The 15,214-nt window shown below is 44.9% G+C and overlaps 2 protein-coding genes across 2 annotated transcripts in view; both read right to left on the bottom strand.

Moving 5' to 3' along the window:
* Nucleotides 1-321: 321 nt before the first annotated feature.
* Bbof1 (basal body orientation factor 1) overlaps nucleotides 322-15,214 on the bottom strand; it is a 27,931-nt gene continuing 13,038 nt past the window's right edge. Inside the window, exons 5-8 of the mRNA XM_012517208.1 lie at nucleotides 8,095-8,175; nucleotides 6,043-6,113; nucleotides 2,032-2,176; nucleotides 322-825 (exon numbers count right to left, since the gene is read on the bottom strand). Coding sequence (XP_012372662.1) covers nucleotides 322-825; nucleotides 2,032-2,176; nucleotides 6,043-6,113; nucleotides 8,095-8,175 — 801 coding nt within the window. The remainder of the gene's footprint in view (nucleotides 826-2,031; nucleotides 2,177-6,042; nucleotides 6,114-8,094; nucleotides 8,176-15,214) is intronic.
* LOC101574830 (RING finger protein 113A) lies at nucleotides 12,232-13,311 on the bottom strand. Its single transcript, XM_004624855.3, has one exon. It carries the CDS (start codon nucleotides 13,293-13,295, stop codon nucleotides 12,282-12,284), a length of 1,014 nt encoding a protein of 337 aa, XP_004624912.1. The 5' UTR covers nucleotides 13,296-13,311; the 3' UTR covers nucleotides 12,232-12,281.

Below are 15,214 nucleotides of genomic sequence, written 5' to 3'. Positions count from 1 at the left end.
AAGAAGGAAGAAAGAAGCAGAAGTAGCAGAAGAAGATAAAGAAACAAGTCCAAAGATATCACAGTGACATTCCATGAGACAAATAATGTAGTTTCTAACAAATTTCTTTCACGAGAAAAAAGGGGACATCTACTAAGAACACAGACTGAACCATGCAGTCTGCTAAACAGGGTTACAAAGATGTACCCATCAGTTCTCATCCTCAGGTAACTTACTAAGATACCTGTTCAACGACATTTGAATATTAACAAACCAGACTTTTCTGAGGTCCTATTTCTTTAAGGGGCACAAAAGTAGCACAAAAGACAAAATATCGAAGTGTTATCCATACCACTTTTCAGCCTCCAGAAGATCCTGATTCACACTGTTGGTGCTGTGCTCTCTGCCACCAAATGTCCTGATCTGGGGGTACTGTGTTTTTCCCGCACACGCCATTCTCATTTTTAAGTTGAAAGCAGCTTGTGCTATCTGCTTGTAATGTTTCCTGCTGGTCAGGATCTGCTGCTTCACATCATGCAGGGCTTCTAAAAAGAAACTTTCCACCTCCGTTCTCTCGTCCAGTATGTTCTTGGCCAGCTTCTTCACTCGGTTCATTTCCCTGTCCTTCATCTGAAGAAGCTGCTGCAGCTTGTCAATTTCTACCTGACCTGCTTGGTTTTCTATTGTTGCCTCTTGCTTCACTTTCAAAACTTCAGTCTCAAACTCTCTGGTCATGAAACTCAGAGCATTCTCCAAGCTGACTACCTTCTTCTGAAGGAGGTGAATTTGTGCTCTTTGCTGGGTTAGCTGCATAATCTTCTCCTTGATCAGTAGATCATTGATCTCCTACAAAGAGGTAAGAGAGGTAAAGGTGGCTTCTTTGTCCTAGCAACCTGCAATCATCCTAGAACCTGCAAGCATCTCCATAATTTCTATGACTTCATGAGATTTAAGTTTGATGCCAGAATGAGGTGATCATTTTGGTACTTCCACGCATAGAAAGTCTGGACTTGTGAAGGCAATCCGCCAATTTGGCTAATTATGAAATTTTCAACCTCCTCTAAGATTCAGAATGTTTAAATATTTTATAATAAAACTAAGCTAAAATAGTAACAGCTATATAGAGAATACGTAGAGAGCTATATATGGTGGTCTTCTAGTGGTCTTTCTCAGTATCCACTCTGCTTTTTCCTTTATTGCTTAGTAATAAAGCCTCAATTTTGCTGAGCAGTAAGCTGAAAAGTTCTCAGCCTCTCTTAAAGGCTCAGCATAGTCGAGTGCTGGTCAGTAAGTTGTACTTGGAAGTATGAGGAGGACTTCTGGGATGCTTCAAGGTGAGGTACACCTGAGAGTTCTTGTCTTTCCTTCCGATAAACAGTGAACAGAGCTTGGCAGCCCCTTTAACTATGAGGCGACTTTGATGAAACAAACCATAATCTGTACAGCAGAATAAAGGAAGCGCTGATTTTGGAGAACTATCATCTTGCTGTGGATTGCTCTCTCCAGTACACCATTAGGTAAAGGAGTACACTCTGATGGGGTGACACCACTAACATTAGGTCTGTTACCCTCAGTCAAACCTATCCCTAAGTGACTCATGGACCAACTATAAGCAAAGTAAAATGAATATTCTATGGTATTAGAGGATAAGAATCATATTTTTATTTCTAATATATTCTTTTGGCTTTTATTTATTTTTTGTTTCAGACAGAGTCTCGCTATGTGGCTCAGGCTACCTTGAACTCACAATGTAGTCCAGGCTGGCCTCAAACTCCTAGTGGTCCTGCCTCAGCCTCTCAAGCACTGGGATTACGGGACATGCCACCATTTCGAGCTTTCTGATATATTCTGTATAAAGTCAATTCTAAGCTTCTTTCAGCCATTCAGTATTAATTTTTTCAGATAAGGAAAGTGCACCATCAAGACAAAAGAAAAATGGTCCTATTCTCCTTATACATCATTATTGTACTCATTATATATCACTATTGTACAATTATTAGCTTTCACCAACCCAATCCTTAAAAAAAAAAACAACAGTCTGAGAGTGAGAACCTTCTGATGTGACAGGCTGGTATGACTCTCTTTCAAATTCTCAGAGTTTTTTCGTAGAGTATCAACTTCCTTAAGGTGATATGCAAGAGACTTCTGGAGATAAACATTCTCTTTAAAAACATTTCTTCCAACAGCATTCAACTGCCTGAAATAGACAGAAAATCCTAAAATATAGGCCTATTTTTTGATATTATCAAATGAAAATACTGACTGTCTGACCCTCTAGTATTTTTTTAAATTTTTTTGGCAGAACCGGGGATTGAACTCAGACCTCTGCACTTGCCAGGGAAGTGCTTATTCCACTGAGCCATCTCCCCGGCCCCTGACCCTCTAGTATTAATACTATCCATCACAGGGCTGGGGATGTAGCTCCAAACGTAGAGCTTGCCGCCCACACGCAAGACCCCGGACTCAAGCCTTGCACATGTGCACATGCACACACACGTGCGCGCATTCACAAAGCCACCGCTCATTTACATTATGGTAGGTACTCAACAGGTAGGAGGGGATCTTGTGACGAAGTTCTCACCCTACAGTATCACTTCCAGACACAAGTTGCCCATGCTTTCTCCTGTCCACACAGCTGAACCTCAAGACGCCCTAGGAATGCAGCATGGCAGAGGCACCAGAAGGAAGCAGCTCAGCTTCCCGAATCAGCACCAGCAAAGAGATCCCACACCCACAGTGGATTGTAGGATGAGCAAGAAACAAGCCATTGAGATCTGAGAGCTAATCTGTTAACATAATGCACCTAGTACTTCCTCTGCAAATACCCTTTAGGGCAATCCTGCAAGTTTACTAATATTAGCCCCATTCTTAGATGAAGAAATTTATGGGTATGACCAAAAGACACAGTGCTTTATTTTCATAATAGTGCAAGACACACTGGCATTAATCCCCCTTAAAATATTCCCTCTTGTTCCATACACCCATGTCCCATCATTCTTGATACTTTCTGAAGCAGCCTGGCATCCTCTTTTTTTTGTTGTTGTTTTTTTAAAGTAGTGGCAGGGCCAGAGAGATAGCTCAGCGGTCTAGGGTGCCTCCCTGGAAAGTGCAAGGGCCTGGGTTCGATCCCCAGTACCACATGCCATGTAGGCCCTGTGCAGAGCCAGCCATTGAAACTGGGCGTGGTAGTGCATGCCTGTAACCCCAGAGCTGGGGAGGCTGGGACAGGAGGATCACTATGAGTCCAAGCTGTGTAGTGAGACCCTGTACCAAAAAAAAAAAAAAAAACAAAACCTAAAAAGCAGTGGCACAGTTCATTCAACAAAGTCAAAGTGAAGAGCAGGAGGGAAGCCAGCTCTACAGCGAGCCTGGACCATGTAAATACAAACAGAGGGGAGAACAAAGAGAACTCAGAAGCACAGCACGGGCTTGTGGGAAAGCCACAGTAGCCTGGCTCCCTTTCTGTAAGTATGTTTAGTTACACCATCACTGTTGTCGTCATGTCTGGAGTCACTGAAAATATCTACCTTTGACGGCCATTTAGACTTTGGGGAAGACCCGGAGGTCACTCAGTGAGCTAGGCCTGGGGAACAAGGTGGATGGGGACACACTGTGATGCTCCCGTGAGCTTGCCCTCCCGGTCATGATACTAGGGAGCACCATTCACCATGTTTTCGATCATGCCTTGTAAGACACTCATAAAAAAGATTTTTAAAACTGCTTCGGGGAGGGGGCGGAGGCTTGCAGATTAGCTCCGTTGTTTAAAGCAGAGCTGAGCAAACTCAGCAGGGTTTGGGCAAACTCAGTCAGGCTCAGGGCACCGTGGTTCGATCCCCAGCTCGACATGCCACACGAGACCCGCTCTTTAGGCAGCCTGAGCCAGCAAAAAAAAAAAAAAAAAGATCTTTCTCAAATTTTTGGGCCGGCCTGATAGCTTAGCAGACTAAAGGGCCTGCTTAGGCAGAGCGCAGTGGTTCCACTGGCTTGGTTCCATCCCTGATCCCCAGCGTGCCATGCCAGCCCCGCCACTGGGGCGCACTGAGACTAGAATTGAGGCTGGGCGTGGTGGCGCGTGCCTATAATCCCAGCTCCTGGGAGACTGAACACAGAGGGATCACTAGGAATCCGATCTAGTAGTGAGACCCTGTAGATCCTGTATCCCCTGCACTAAATGCAAAAATAAAAAATAAAATAAAAAATTGCTTCGAGGGCCAGCCAAATAGCTCAGTGGATTAAAGTACCTCAAGCAGGCGCAGGGGCCAGGGATTAGATCATGGGGTCTGCATGCCGGCCCCGCTCCTGGGGGGCACACCGAGATAGCAATTGAGACTAGGCGTGGTGGAGCAAGCCTGTAATCCCAGTTCTTGGGAGGCTGTAAACTGGTGGATCACTACTGAACACCCTGCAGGCCCTTCCCTAAAAATACAAAAAATAAAATACAACTGCTTCAGGGGCCAGGAATATACTTCAATGGCACAGCACTTGCCTGGCAAACACAAGATCCTGAGTTCGTAATAACAATAAGCTTGTCTTCTGGATGGGTAACAACCTAAGTTTGCAGACCAAAATTAGAGAAAAAGGAGGCCTGCAAGGAAAGCCAACATTTTGGCTCTAGCCTTCTAAGGTCAATTAAGACTCAGGACATATGAGAACTTGTACTGTAACGTCATGTACCTCAGTAGTGTCCCAAATTTTCTGATCAAGAAGATTATGGGGCCAAAGAGGAAAGTGATCGATGATGTAGAGTGTGCCTAAGGAGAGTCACATGGAGAGAAAACATTCTCTCAGGCTTTCACAGAGAGCACACTGGCCAAGCAATGGCTGTGACTCATCCACATGGCTGACACTGACAAAGGTTCTACAATCTGAGGTACAGGATCTCAGGATAAATCCTGAGGGGATTTCACTGACCTTATCAGACCCAAAAGCTACAACTCTTGTTGCATAGGTCCTGCTTTACCTTGGTCTTAACCATCCAGCAGAAAAGTATAAAAACGAAATACAAGAAGTAAAGCCATGCTGTTATGTTGAGCTGTAGCGGACTCAGGTCAACAATTTCTGACATTGCCAGTCAAGCAGAAGACCCAATACTATTATGGGCTACTGGACTCTTTTAGAATATTTTGCTGAGTTTACACACCTATAATATTCAAATAACGGAACTTAACAACAAAAAGGGGATGCAGATGAATGTCCATTTTGTGTCTGTGTATTCAAATGGCTAGGATCGATATACAATTACATTCTCTTAATGAACAGAGGGATTTGTTCTAATGGTGTTTGTAAGTAGGATATCATGTCTGCATCTTGTATAGCAATTAACCACTATGAAGAATGTATACAATGTGTTAATTATTGAAACTGTCCTACCAGTTTGGTTTGAAACTGTCTCATTGCTATTTGTTTCTCAATAAATTTATGGAAAAAACAAACAAACAAAAAGATTCTGAGTTCGATTCTCAGTACAAAAAAAAACTGCTTCAGAAAAATGGCAAGAATGATATGATAGGGGCTGGTGAGATGGCTCAGTGGTCTAAAGCACCTACTTAGAACAAGCTTAGCAAAACACAGGGACCGCGGTTCAATCCCCAGCACCACATGCCAGCCCGCCGCGCCCCCTGGTGGACTGAGCTGGACACACACACACACACACACACACACACACACACACTAAAAAAAAAAAAAGAATGATGTGATAGATGTGTTTGTTTGATGCAAATGGGATAATTCTGAGGAGCATTTGTGGCAACATATCTTTTACTGTTATAATTATTTGAAATATAAACATTCCATGTATTTTGACCACACACTGTAATTTCAAAAAAGTTAAGAAATGTTACAGTGCTCAGCTCCATGTTGAGCCAGGGCCCTGCTTTCAAGCGAGGGTTCTTTTCACCACAGCTGCTATAGAAAAGTAAAGGGCAGAGGTAGGGACGCAGGGAAAGCAGCACAGACATTCACAGAAGCGAACCAGGAGAGGAGGCAAGGGGACGATGAAGGCTAGGAAGAAACCACAACAGCGAAGAAAGAAGGCAGGCTACCACAGAAAGGAGAGTCTCTTACACCACGGCTTCATGGTGGGCTCTCTCTGCTAGCAATACGACCTTCCTTTCAGCCTCTTGTTCTAGCCGGTGCTAAAAGAAAAAGAAGAAGAAGAAGCCAGGCTGTTTAAACACAGGGTTATACTTATGAATTTTGCATAATAGAAAGCAACTGTTTCAGGATGGAGAAGAAGCTCAACGACAGAATGTTTTTCTTACATGCAGAACACCCGGAGTTTGAGCCCAGCATCACCATAAAAGAAAAATGATTATTTCAGAATGTCAAATAAAGTAGTACTGTTCACAGGGCCTGATGTGAAGAATTCCAAGTACTGGGCAAGGAGCCAGCAAGAAAGAGTGCAAACTCAAGAACCTTGGGTTAAGCTACAATAGGACACATACATGGGATGGGAGTGGGAAGCCGCATCCATATTAGAAAGCAGAGCTGGAAGAAATTCCTGCCAAATGCAATGTGATGAAGCACTCATTTCACCATAGCTGAACACTATTACTGCACCGGGTTGTTCCTGACACCAGCGATTCTGTAAACAAAACAGGCGAGGTCCTTACCTCATGAAGTTCATGTTCTAGAGCAGGACCGACCCAATGCTAGTCAGTAATTACGACATCTGAGCACTTACTATCTGAGAGCTCAACATGCATTATTTATTTCTCATGACAACCCTAGGAACCAGACACTGTTACTATTCCCAAAAACAAGGACCAAGCAAAAGGGAGGTCAGTGGCCCGCGACACTCACAGAGCTAGTAAGCTAATACACAGGCAACCTGATGTTGCGTCAACTTGAGAAGTTCAGAGCTTTAACCAAGTGACTCAGCAGAGAGCCAGGATTCTCACTTTGTGAACACCCTCATCCTGTGCAAGAGGAGGGCAGGGACACTGTGTGAGCTCTACACCCCCGGCCCACGGGAGCTTGTTTATAACGTAAGGAGGGGAGAGGGGCCGGCTAGGAGCCGCAGCTGCTGCCCTTCCCTTTGCTCTCCTCTGATTTCTGCTGCCACGAACAGCTGCTGTCTGCCATGTGCCACTCTGCCTGGAGCCAGCTGAGTATGGACTGAAACCTCCACAAACTGTGAGCTAAATAAACCTTTCCTTTGGCTGGTCGGAGTGCAGTGGTGTTTAAATAAACCTTTCCCTTCCTTAATTTTGGGTGTCCAGTATTTTGTCCCAGGAACAAGTGAAAAGTAACTGAGACACACGGACACAAATGAGTAATAGAGCCGATAGGCTGTGATAAGTGCTATAAATTAATAAATGAGGTAACTAGATGGGTAATAACTGGGTGACATTTTAGGTTGAAGTTTAGGAAATGTCTGAGAAAATGGCATTTGAGCTCTGAAAAATGAGAAGGAGCAAGAACAAGACATCCCAGGAACAGACACTAGCAAGTATAAAAATGAGATGGTAAGACAGCACTTTGTGGTTCAAGGCACAGAAAGGAAAAAACAAAAACAAAAGCAAGCATCTAGAACCTGGGGAAACACGCATGAGACCAAGTGCAGCACAAGGTGTGGCGCGAACGAGAGCCTACTGGACACCCCCTGCCACGGAGCAGCAGTCCTCGCTCCACCTACCCAGAGAGAAGCCGGGAAGCCCTGCCAACAGGGCACGGCGGTCAGTGCTGTGCACGGAGCCAACACTTCACACCTACTCCACGGTTTTCTTTCCAGCACCAACTGGTGGTTAAAAAACCAAAATACTCACTTTCCCACAGTTTTTCTTCTTTTTTTTTTTTTTTTTTTTTGGTATTTTGAGAAAGGGTCTTGGTATGTAGTTCAGGCTGGCCTTGAACTCACTATGTAAGTTCAGGTTGGCTTCAAATGGTGGCAATCCTCCTGCCTCAGCCTCCTGAATGCTGAGATTACAGACATGTGCCACCACACCAACAGACACTGAAATTTCTAAAACAAACCTTTTGTTCTCCAAGTTTTGTTCTTACTGAATAAAAATCTAACAAAATCTTAGATGGAAAGTCCATATGTCAGAATATGTATAAATTTTAATATTGTTCTAATTACTAAAATAGTTTCTTATTAACACTAATATTCTGTACCTTTTCTTCAAAAAATCTGCTTTCTATTCTTCTAAGAGTTTCCTGATGTTTCTTCTCGGTCACTCTTAAATTTTCTTTCAGCTAAAATTAAAAAAAAAAGAATGGTCAATGAGAAATAGGACTCATTGGAGTATATTCCTAGAAACTACTGAATAAAGAAACATTTTCTGTTATACATTACTTTCTATTCCTAAATACACATGAAAATTCAGAGGCCCCACTTCTAAGCACCCTATTTCTCTCAATCTTTGGAAGATTTACCAGATCAGCATTGAGTTTTAAGCACTTTCATAATAAACAGTTCTCAAGGCTTCGGACAAGGTTTTTCATAATCATATTTTCATTTCAATACCTTCATTTTAACTGTGGAGTGACAGAATCACAAAGTTTGAGAATTGCAAGGGACATTACAATCAAACTATACAATTATCCCACTTAATATAAAAATCCCTTCTGAAAAAAACATGCTGATAGAAATATCATTAATTCACATCTCAATACACCATGTTGCTCATTAGTAGTTCTTATTTTTAAAAATTTCTTCCTAATATATTTCTAATATTTCTTCCTAAGAAACATTTTGCATTATTCCCACAGAGGGACCCCTTTCCCTTTGAGATTAAATCCCGGAAGCAATGAGCTACATTCCCAGCCAAGTCTCACTAAATTGTTTGTGCTGGTCTCAAACTTGCAGCGCTGCTGCTTCAGCCTCACCAGTAGCTGAGATTGCAAATGGGAGCCACTGTGCCCAGCAGGATGAACCCTAATCGGTACCAGGTTAAAAATGTATCAGGTAGTATCCACCTGATAGCGATAAAGCAGGGATTATAAAGTGCTTACTTAGCATAGTAATCATTAATATATGGGTTAATTACTATATAGGTTAGTTAATATCATTTCTAATATAAAGTGAACATATGAATTTAAGGAAACATTTTCCACATTGTTGTGAGGAAATAAATGGACTTTTCATATGCCACTAGATTCCTCCAAAACTCTAAATTAATCTTTCAGAATATAACTAAGCACTGCATAGCTCCTTTAAGAGCTTATGAGCTGGGCATGGTGGCATACTCCTGTGCTCCTAGCACTTGGGAGACTGAGGCAGGATTACTGAGTTGGAGGCCAGCCTGGGTTACATACATGTGCTGAAGGCCAGCCTGAACTGCATAGGGAGACCCTGCCTATAAAGAAAAGTAGCTGCTGATCTTTTTTTGGCAGGGAATGAACTCAGGCCCTTGTGCTTGCCAGGTGTCTTAGTTACTCTTCTCTCGTTGCTGGGACAAATACCCGACACCCAAAATGAAGGAAGGAAAGGTTTCTTTAGCTCACAGTTACTGGAGTCCTCAGTCCACGCTCCGCTGGCTCCAAGGCAGAGCGGCACACAGCAGAGGGCAACCTTTCAGGGCGGCAGCAAAGAGCAAGCGCACAGGGAGAGGTAGCAGCAGCTCCAGCAGCTGGCTGCTCTTCCCACCTTACATTGTAATGCAAATTACCTGCCCCAGGGCAGGGGCAGCAGCCACACCACCAACAATCAATCACAAACTCCAGAAGCCACCCCAAGACCGCATGAGGCTTTGGGGGACACCTAGACACAAACCATAACACCAGGCAAGTGCTTACTCTACCGAGCTATCTCCCTAGCCCCTGACGATCGAGGGGGGAATGGGAACTCACTGTTCTGCCCAGGCTGCAGTGTGGAAACTATTCACAGTGTCATCCCACTACTGATCAGCAGCCTAGTGGTCCCCAAGCCAGGTGACAGTCATGTGATGCCACCAGTGTGGATACCCAGCCAGCAGAGTGCGAGAACCTGAATTTTCGTGATCCTCCAGCCCCACCTCCCCAGTAGCTGAGACCAGACTCACATTCTTTAACCTAACTATGACACTTCCAAGAAGTTATCCTAAGAATTTTTAATTTCTTAAATATTTACTTGGTACAATGCAGCTTGGACTCATAGTGATGCTCCTGTCTCAGCCTTCCTAGTGCTGGGATTATAGGAATACGTCACCACACCCACTTTCGGTGGTCAGCACAGTGAGGCATGTGGTACCAGGGTTCAAACCCGGGTGCCTGCACTTGCCAGGCAAGTGCTTACACTGTTGAGCTATCTCCCCAGCCCTACTGTAAGAATAAAGGACAGAAAACTTCATTTCGGAGATGTTCATCACACTTTATAATAGTGAAAAATTAGAGAAAAAAAATGTCAACAAAAAAGAATGATATCCACCAAGTGAAATTCCACGCAGTTATAGAAATGATTCTGTAGAAAAAAAATTTTTTTTGAGACAGTCTTACTATGCAGTTCAGGCTGGCCTTGAGTTCTCTATATAGTCTAGGCTACCCTCGAACTTTAGGTGATCCTCCTGCCTCAGCCTCCAGAGTGCTGATTATAGGCACATGTCCTTCTATTGTTATTAAAATATTTAAATAATACATGATGAGGGCTGGCCAAATAGCTCAGCGGATTAAAGCACCTGCTTCGACAGAGGCAGAGGCTAGCCGGTCCGTGCTGAGCCTTGCCCACAGGGGTGCTGAGCCAGACACTGGGCCTGCTGGTTCGCGCCCGTAATTCCAGCTCTGGGGAGGCTGAACACTAGCAGATCACTACGAATTCCATCTACTAGTGAGACCCTGTAGACCCTATAGACTCTATACAGAAATACCAAAAAGTGATGACAAAAATCAGCCTAATAATTTGCATATCATGATTTAACTTTTATAAGAGTGGCATATCGAAATCTCAAAAAAAAACTGTGCAGATATCAGGAATTGAACTCAGGACTTCATGCTTGCCAGTAAAGAGCTGTGTCACTGAACTATATCCCTAGCCCTAAAATACATTTCTATAGGTTGGTACAGTGCATGCCTGTAATCCTAAAACTCAGAAGGCTGAGGCAAAAGGATCACTGCGAGTTAGGGCCTGCCTGAACAGCATAGTAAAAATTTGTCTCAAAAAGACCAAAGGGTTCCCTGGCAAGCACAAGAGCCTGAGTTCAATCCCCGGTTCCACAAAAAAAAAAAAAAAAAAAAAGACCAAAGGGGGGGTTAAATATAAATATTTTCCTACATACAAGACCATGCACCAAAATATTAATGGTCATCTCTAAGTAGTGTAATTGGTGGGGCTAGAGTTATTTTCAATTTATCTGCTAGGCTTAATTTGCTAAAATGAGCACAACTGCAACCTACCAATATGTTTATTCTGTTATTCAAGCAGAAGGAAGCCAGGCACAGTGGCACCCGGGTGTAATCCCAGTTCTCAGGAGTCTGAGGCAGAACGGTCACCTTGAGTTCCAGGCCAGCATGGGCTCCCTTAGCAAGACTGTCTCAAAAAGGAGCCCACCCCACTCCACCCCCACAAAAACAAGTAGACACTTTAAAAACATATGCTCTGAATACTTTTTGAATCTTTTCAAGTTGCACAATGAAGTCTATACTGTACATATACACAGCAAACTTCCTGTCTTGATGCATGTCTTCAAATTTTAAATTCACCAGTCCCATACCTTCCTTATTTCTTCCACATTTGGGATCCTACAGAACCACCTTTACTTTTTCCATAAGGCAGGAACTTTCGCCTTTCTGAATTAAGCACCCCTTTCACAGTCTCGAATCTATTTCTCCACTAGGTGGCAACACTTCCTTAAAAAGGAAAAATCTCACCCAGGCCCAACAGAGCAGGAGCAACTAGTTTTCAACGCATTTTCGAGTCAATATGTACTGTGTACATGGGATGCCTACTTTGAGTTTTTGAAAAGTTAAGTATACTGATTCAACCTGAAACACCTTTATCTAAAACACATGGTTTACCAACTTCCAGAAAGCATCATATTACTTCAGTTGTGGTTGTTTTTGTTAATACCAAAGGAAAAACAAAATGTTTATTTTGAGACACGACAATGATGGAAAACCAAGGGCCGGCCAAATACCTCCGTGGATTAAAGCGGCTGCTTAGGCAGACACAGCGGCCAGGTTGCGACCCCCGGTAAACTGTACCAGCCCGCCCTGGGGTGTGCTGCAAGGGCGATGGAGACTGGGCGTGGCAGCGCGCAGCTGTAATCCCAGCTCTTGGGAGGCTGAACACAGGTGGATCACTACCAGTCCGTCCGGATCTACGGAGTGAGGCCCTGTAGAACCTTACAAAAAAAAAAAAAAAAAAAGGAAACTCTAAGTTACGGGAATTAGACCCTATCAGGGTCTGCTGGTATATCAGAAGCCCCACTCTCTGAAATAGCTCGATGCTTCTCCAGCTTAGCAATCAAGTCTTTAGCAGGATTGAAGACCCCGTTTGTCTGCTGGTCACAGACATAGCAGCGGGAGGTGGTGCGGAAATGCTGCAGCGCACAGCTCTCGCAGAAATAATGCTTGCACTTGGTGACAACTGGGCTTTTAAAGGTCTGACGGCAGATGAAGCACTTGAACGGTATTTCCTCCTCATCGCTCCCCACTTCATAGTTTTCGTCCTCACAGACACCATAGCGACCCTCATCAAGCTCACGTTCAATCTGCCACCCGTGCTTGTAATCTGAGCGGTCGTGGAGGAATTTGCAGCTGTCTCCGAAGCCGCAGAAACCTGTCTCCTTGTAGTCCTTGCAGATGTCGGGCTGGTAATCCCACCGCACGGTGGCGCGTAGATGCTCGGGCGCTCGGATAGGGCCCTTCCTTACCATCCCGGAGGAGGCGTTGCCCATGGACGTATCCTTGGGCTTCATGTATTTCTGGTAATTATTGATTCCCCTATAGATCTTGTCATCCTCCTTGCCCCTCAGCTCTTCTTGGATCTTCTGGCTGCGCTCAAAGATGGCCTGTGCGTCTCGCTCCTTCTCTGTGTCCAGTTCGTAGACCGCGGTCGCTCCCATATCCTCTGGCCCTACTGGTTTCGCCGAGCGGGTGGACTTGTACACCACGCCCAAACTCTCGCCCTCCTCCTCTTCCTCGCTGCTCAGATAGCCGCAGGCCGCGTTCAGTTTACCGCTGCCTCGGGTCTTCTGAATCATCGGATTGTGGGTCGCTCTTTTCTTCTCGGGTCGAACCACGGTGCTGCCTTCGTCACCACTGCTGCTGCTGCTTTCTCCGGGTTCGGGCTCACACGCCCGGCGCTTTCGGCTGCCTGCTGCCCCTTTCCGCCTGGGCTTTTTGAAGAGGAAGGTGCACACCTGGTCCGCCGGCTTCGCGGGTGGCGGCTGCTCGGCCATACTGGAATCCAACAGCCTAAACTGCCGCGGAGGCGCCGGCTGTGTGGCGCGGAGTTTCTACGTCACTGCACTGGCGCGTGCGCGAGGGTCGCAGTGCGCAGGCGCCAGCCTCCCTGGAGGGGGTTTTCTGGGAAAGAGGGGCGCAAAGCTTTGCAATGCACCTTGTATTTTGTTACAACAAACACAGCGCTGTTCGTGCCGCAAAGGATTTACAGTCTTGTAGAAGAAAAGACAAATACGTAGGATAGCCTAAGTAGTTTAAACAAAAGATAGAAAGCCGGGCGTGATGGCACACGCCGGCGATAACCTCAGCACTGTCGGAGGCTGAGACAGGAGGACCCTTGCGAGTTTGAGACCAGCCTGGGCTACAAAGTGAGCTCAAGACTGGCCTGAACTGTATAGTGAGACCCTGTCTCGAAAAGACAAAATAAATAAAGAAGTAGAGCTCTTGAGAGAAGTTTCCTTGAGAACTTGCATTTGAGCTGATCCTTTAAAGGGCAGGTAAAACTTTAATGGACAGAGAACTAGTAGAAATGTATTCTAGTTGGGTGTGGTGGCGCACGCCTGCAACCCCAACACTTAGGAGGCTGAGACAAGAGGATCCATGTGAGCTCCAGTCCAACCTGGGCTACAAAATGAGCTCAAGGCCGTTCTGAACTGCACAGCCAGGCCCTGTCTTATCGTACTTTTGATAAATCAAACTCGGGATCTTGCACTTGGCGGGCAGGCACTTGTACTGCTAAGCTATATCCCTTACCCCATTGTATTTTTTTTTTAAGTGAAAAAAAATGGGGAATCCTTAAGAATTCCTTAAGCGAATATCCAGTTCGGAAGAATTACAAGGAGTCTGTGTGTGTACAAAGAAGGTACTAATGTGTCCAGGTAGCTCAGGGTCTTTCATACTGTTGTGCTGCACGGACAGTACTCCGTGTAGTCTAGAGAAATCTTAAAGTTTTTGGGGGGAGGTGGTAATACTAGGGAATAAACCAAGAGCCTTCTCACACAGCTGCACACATCCTCAGCCCTTTCTATTTTTTTTTATCCTGAGATAGGGTCTCTAAATTGCTCAGGCTGGGCTCCATCTTGATCCTCCCGCCTCAGCCTCCCAGGATGCTGGAATCCCAATACAAGCATGCACTACCACACCCAGTTCCCAAAGATAAGTCTTCAGGGACATGATCCAGAATATCAGAACTGTGATCTTTTAAGGTTGCTCCTGCAGCTCTATATACTTTGGACTACAGTGATATAAAGGTCTTAAAATACATTCACAGGCCAGGGAGATAGCTCAGTGCGATAAGTGCTTGCCTGGCAAGCACAAGTTCCTGAGTTCAATCCCTGGCACCACAAAAATAAAAAAATAAAAAAAATACATTCACAATCCTCTGATAATCCTTTCTTCAAATGATAGAACCTAAGGAAAAGCAAAGGGAGGGAAAGAGGAAAGAAGGAAAAAGAGGAAGAGAGAAAGGTTTCTGCTGGCTGGCTGTCAGATTAGGTAATCTGAGATTATCACCATCTCGTGAGGGTACTCAAGCACTTTACAGAGAGGCCAGGGCTTCCGAATCCTTGGCGCCACGTAGACGGTGTCATCGTGGAGGTACATCCTCAGGCGCCTGGAAATGTTTCGATTTCCTGGATACTCTGTTCACACCGTGGAAATTAGTGAACGTCATAAATCAGGATCTTTAAAAATTATATAGGTACATTTCAGATACCCATATGATCATACGCATCATAGGGAATCTGCACCCGCGTGGTTTATCTTGCTTCTTTTTTCCCTTCCCCGCCCCTCCTCTCGACTCCCCCATCCTCACTTACAAAAGCTTTGCTTCCATTTTCCTTCCATTCTCCCGACTCTTCTTACCCCTCCTCCCGCTCCCCTCCCGCATGGGAAGCTGGTCCTCCCAGCGCCCCAC

The sequence above is a fragment of the Octodon degus genome, unplaced genomic scaffold (assembly GCF_000260255.1).
Source record: "Octodon degus isolate 3935 unplaced genomic scaffold, OctDeg1.0 scaffold00007, whole genome shotgun sequence".
NCBI classification, from domain to species: domain Eukaryota; kingdom Metazoa; phylum Chordata; class Mammalia; order Rodentia; family Octodontidae; genus Octodon; species Octodon degus.
Note: the sequence above shows the minus strand (reverse complement) of the source record. Positions and strands in the feature narration are given on the sequence as shown.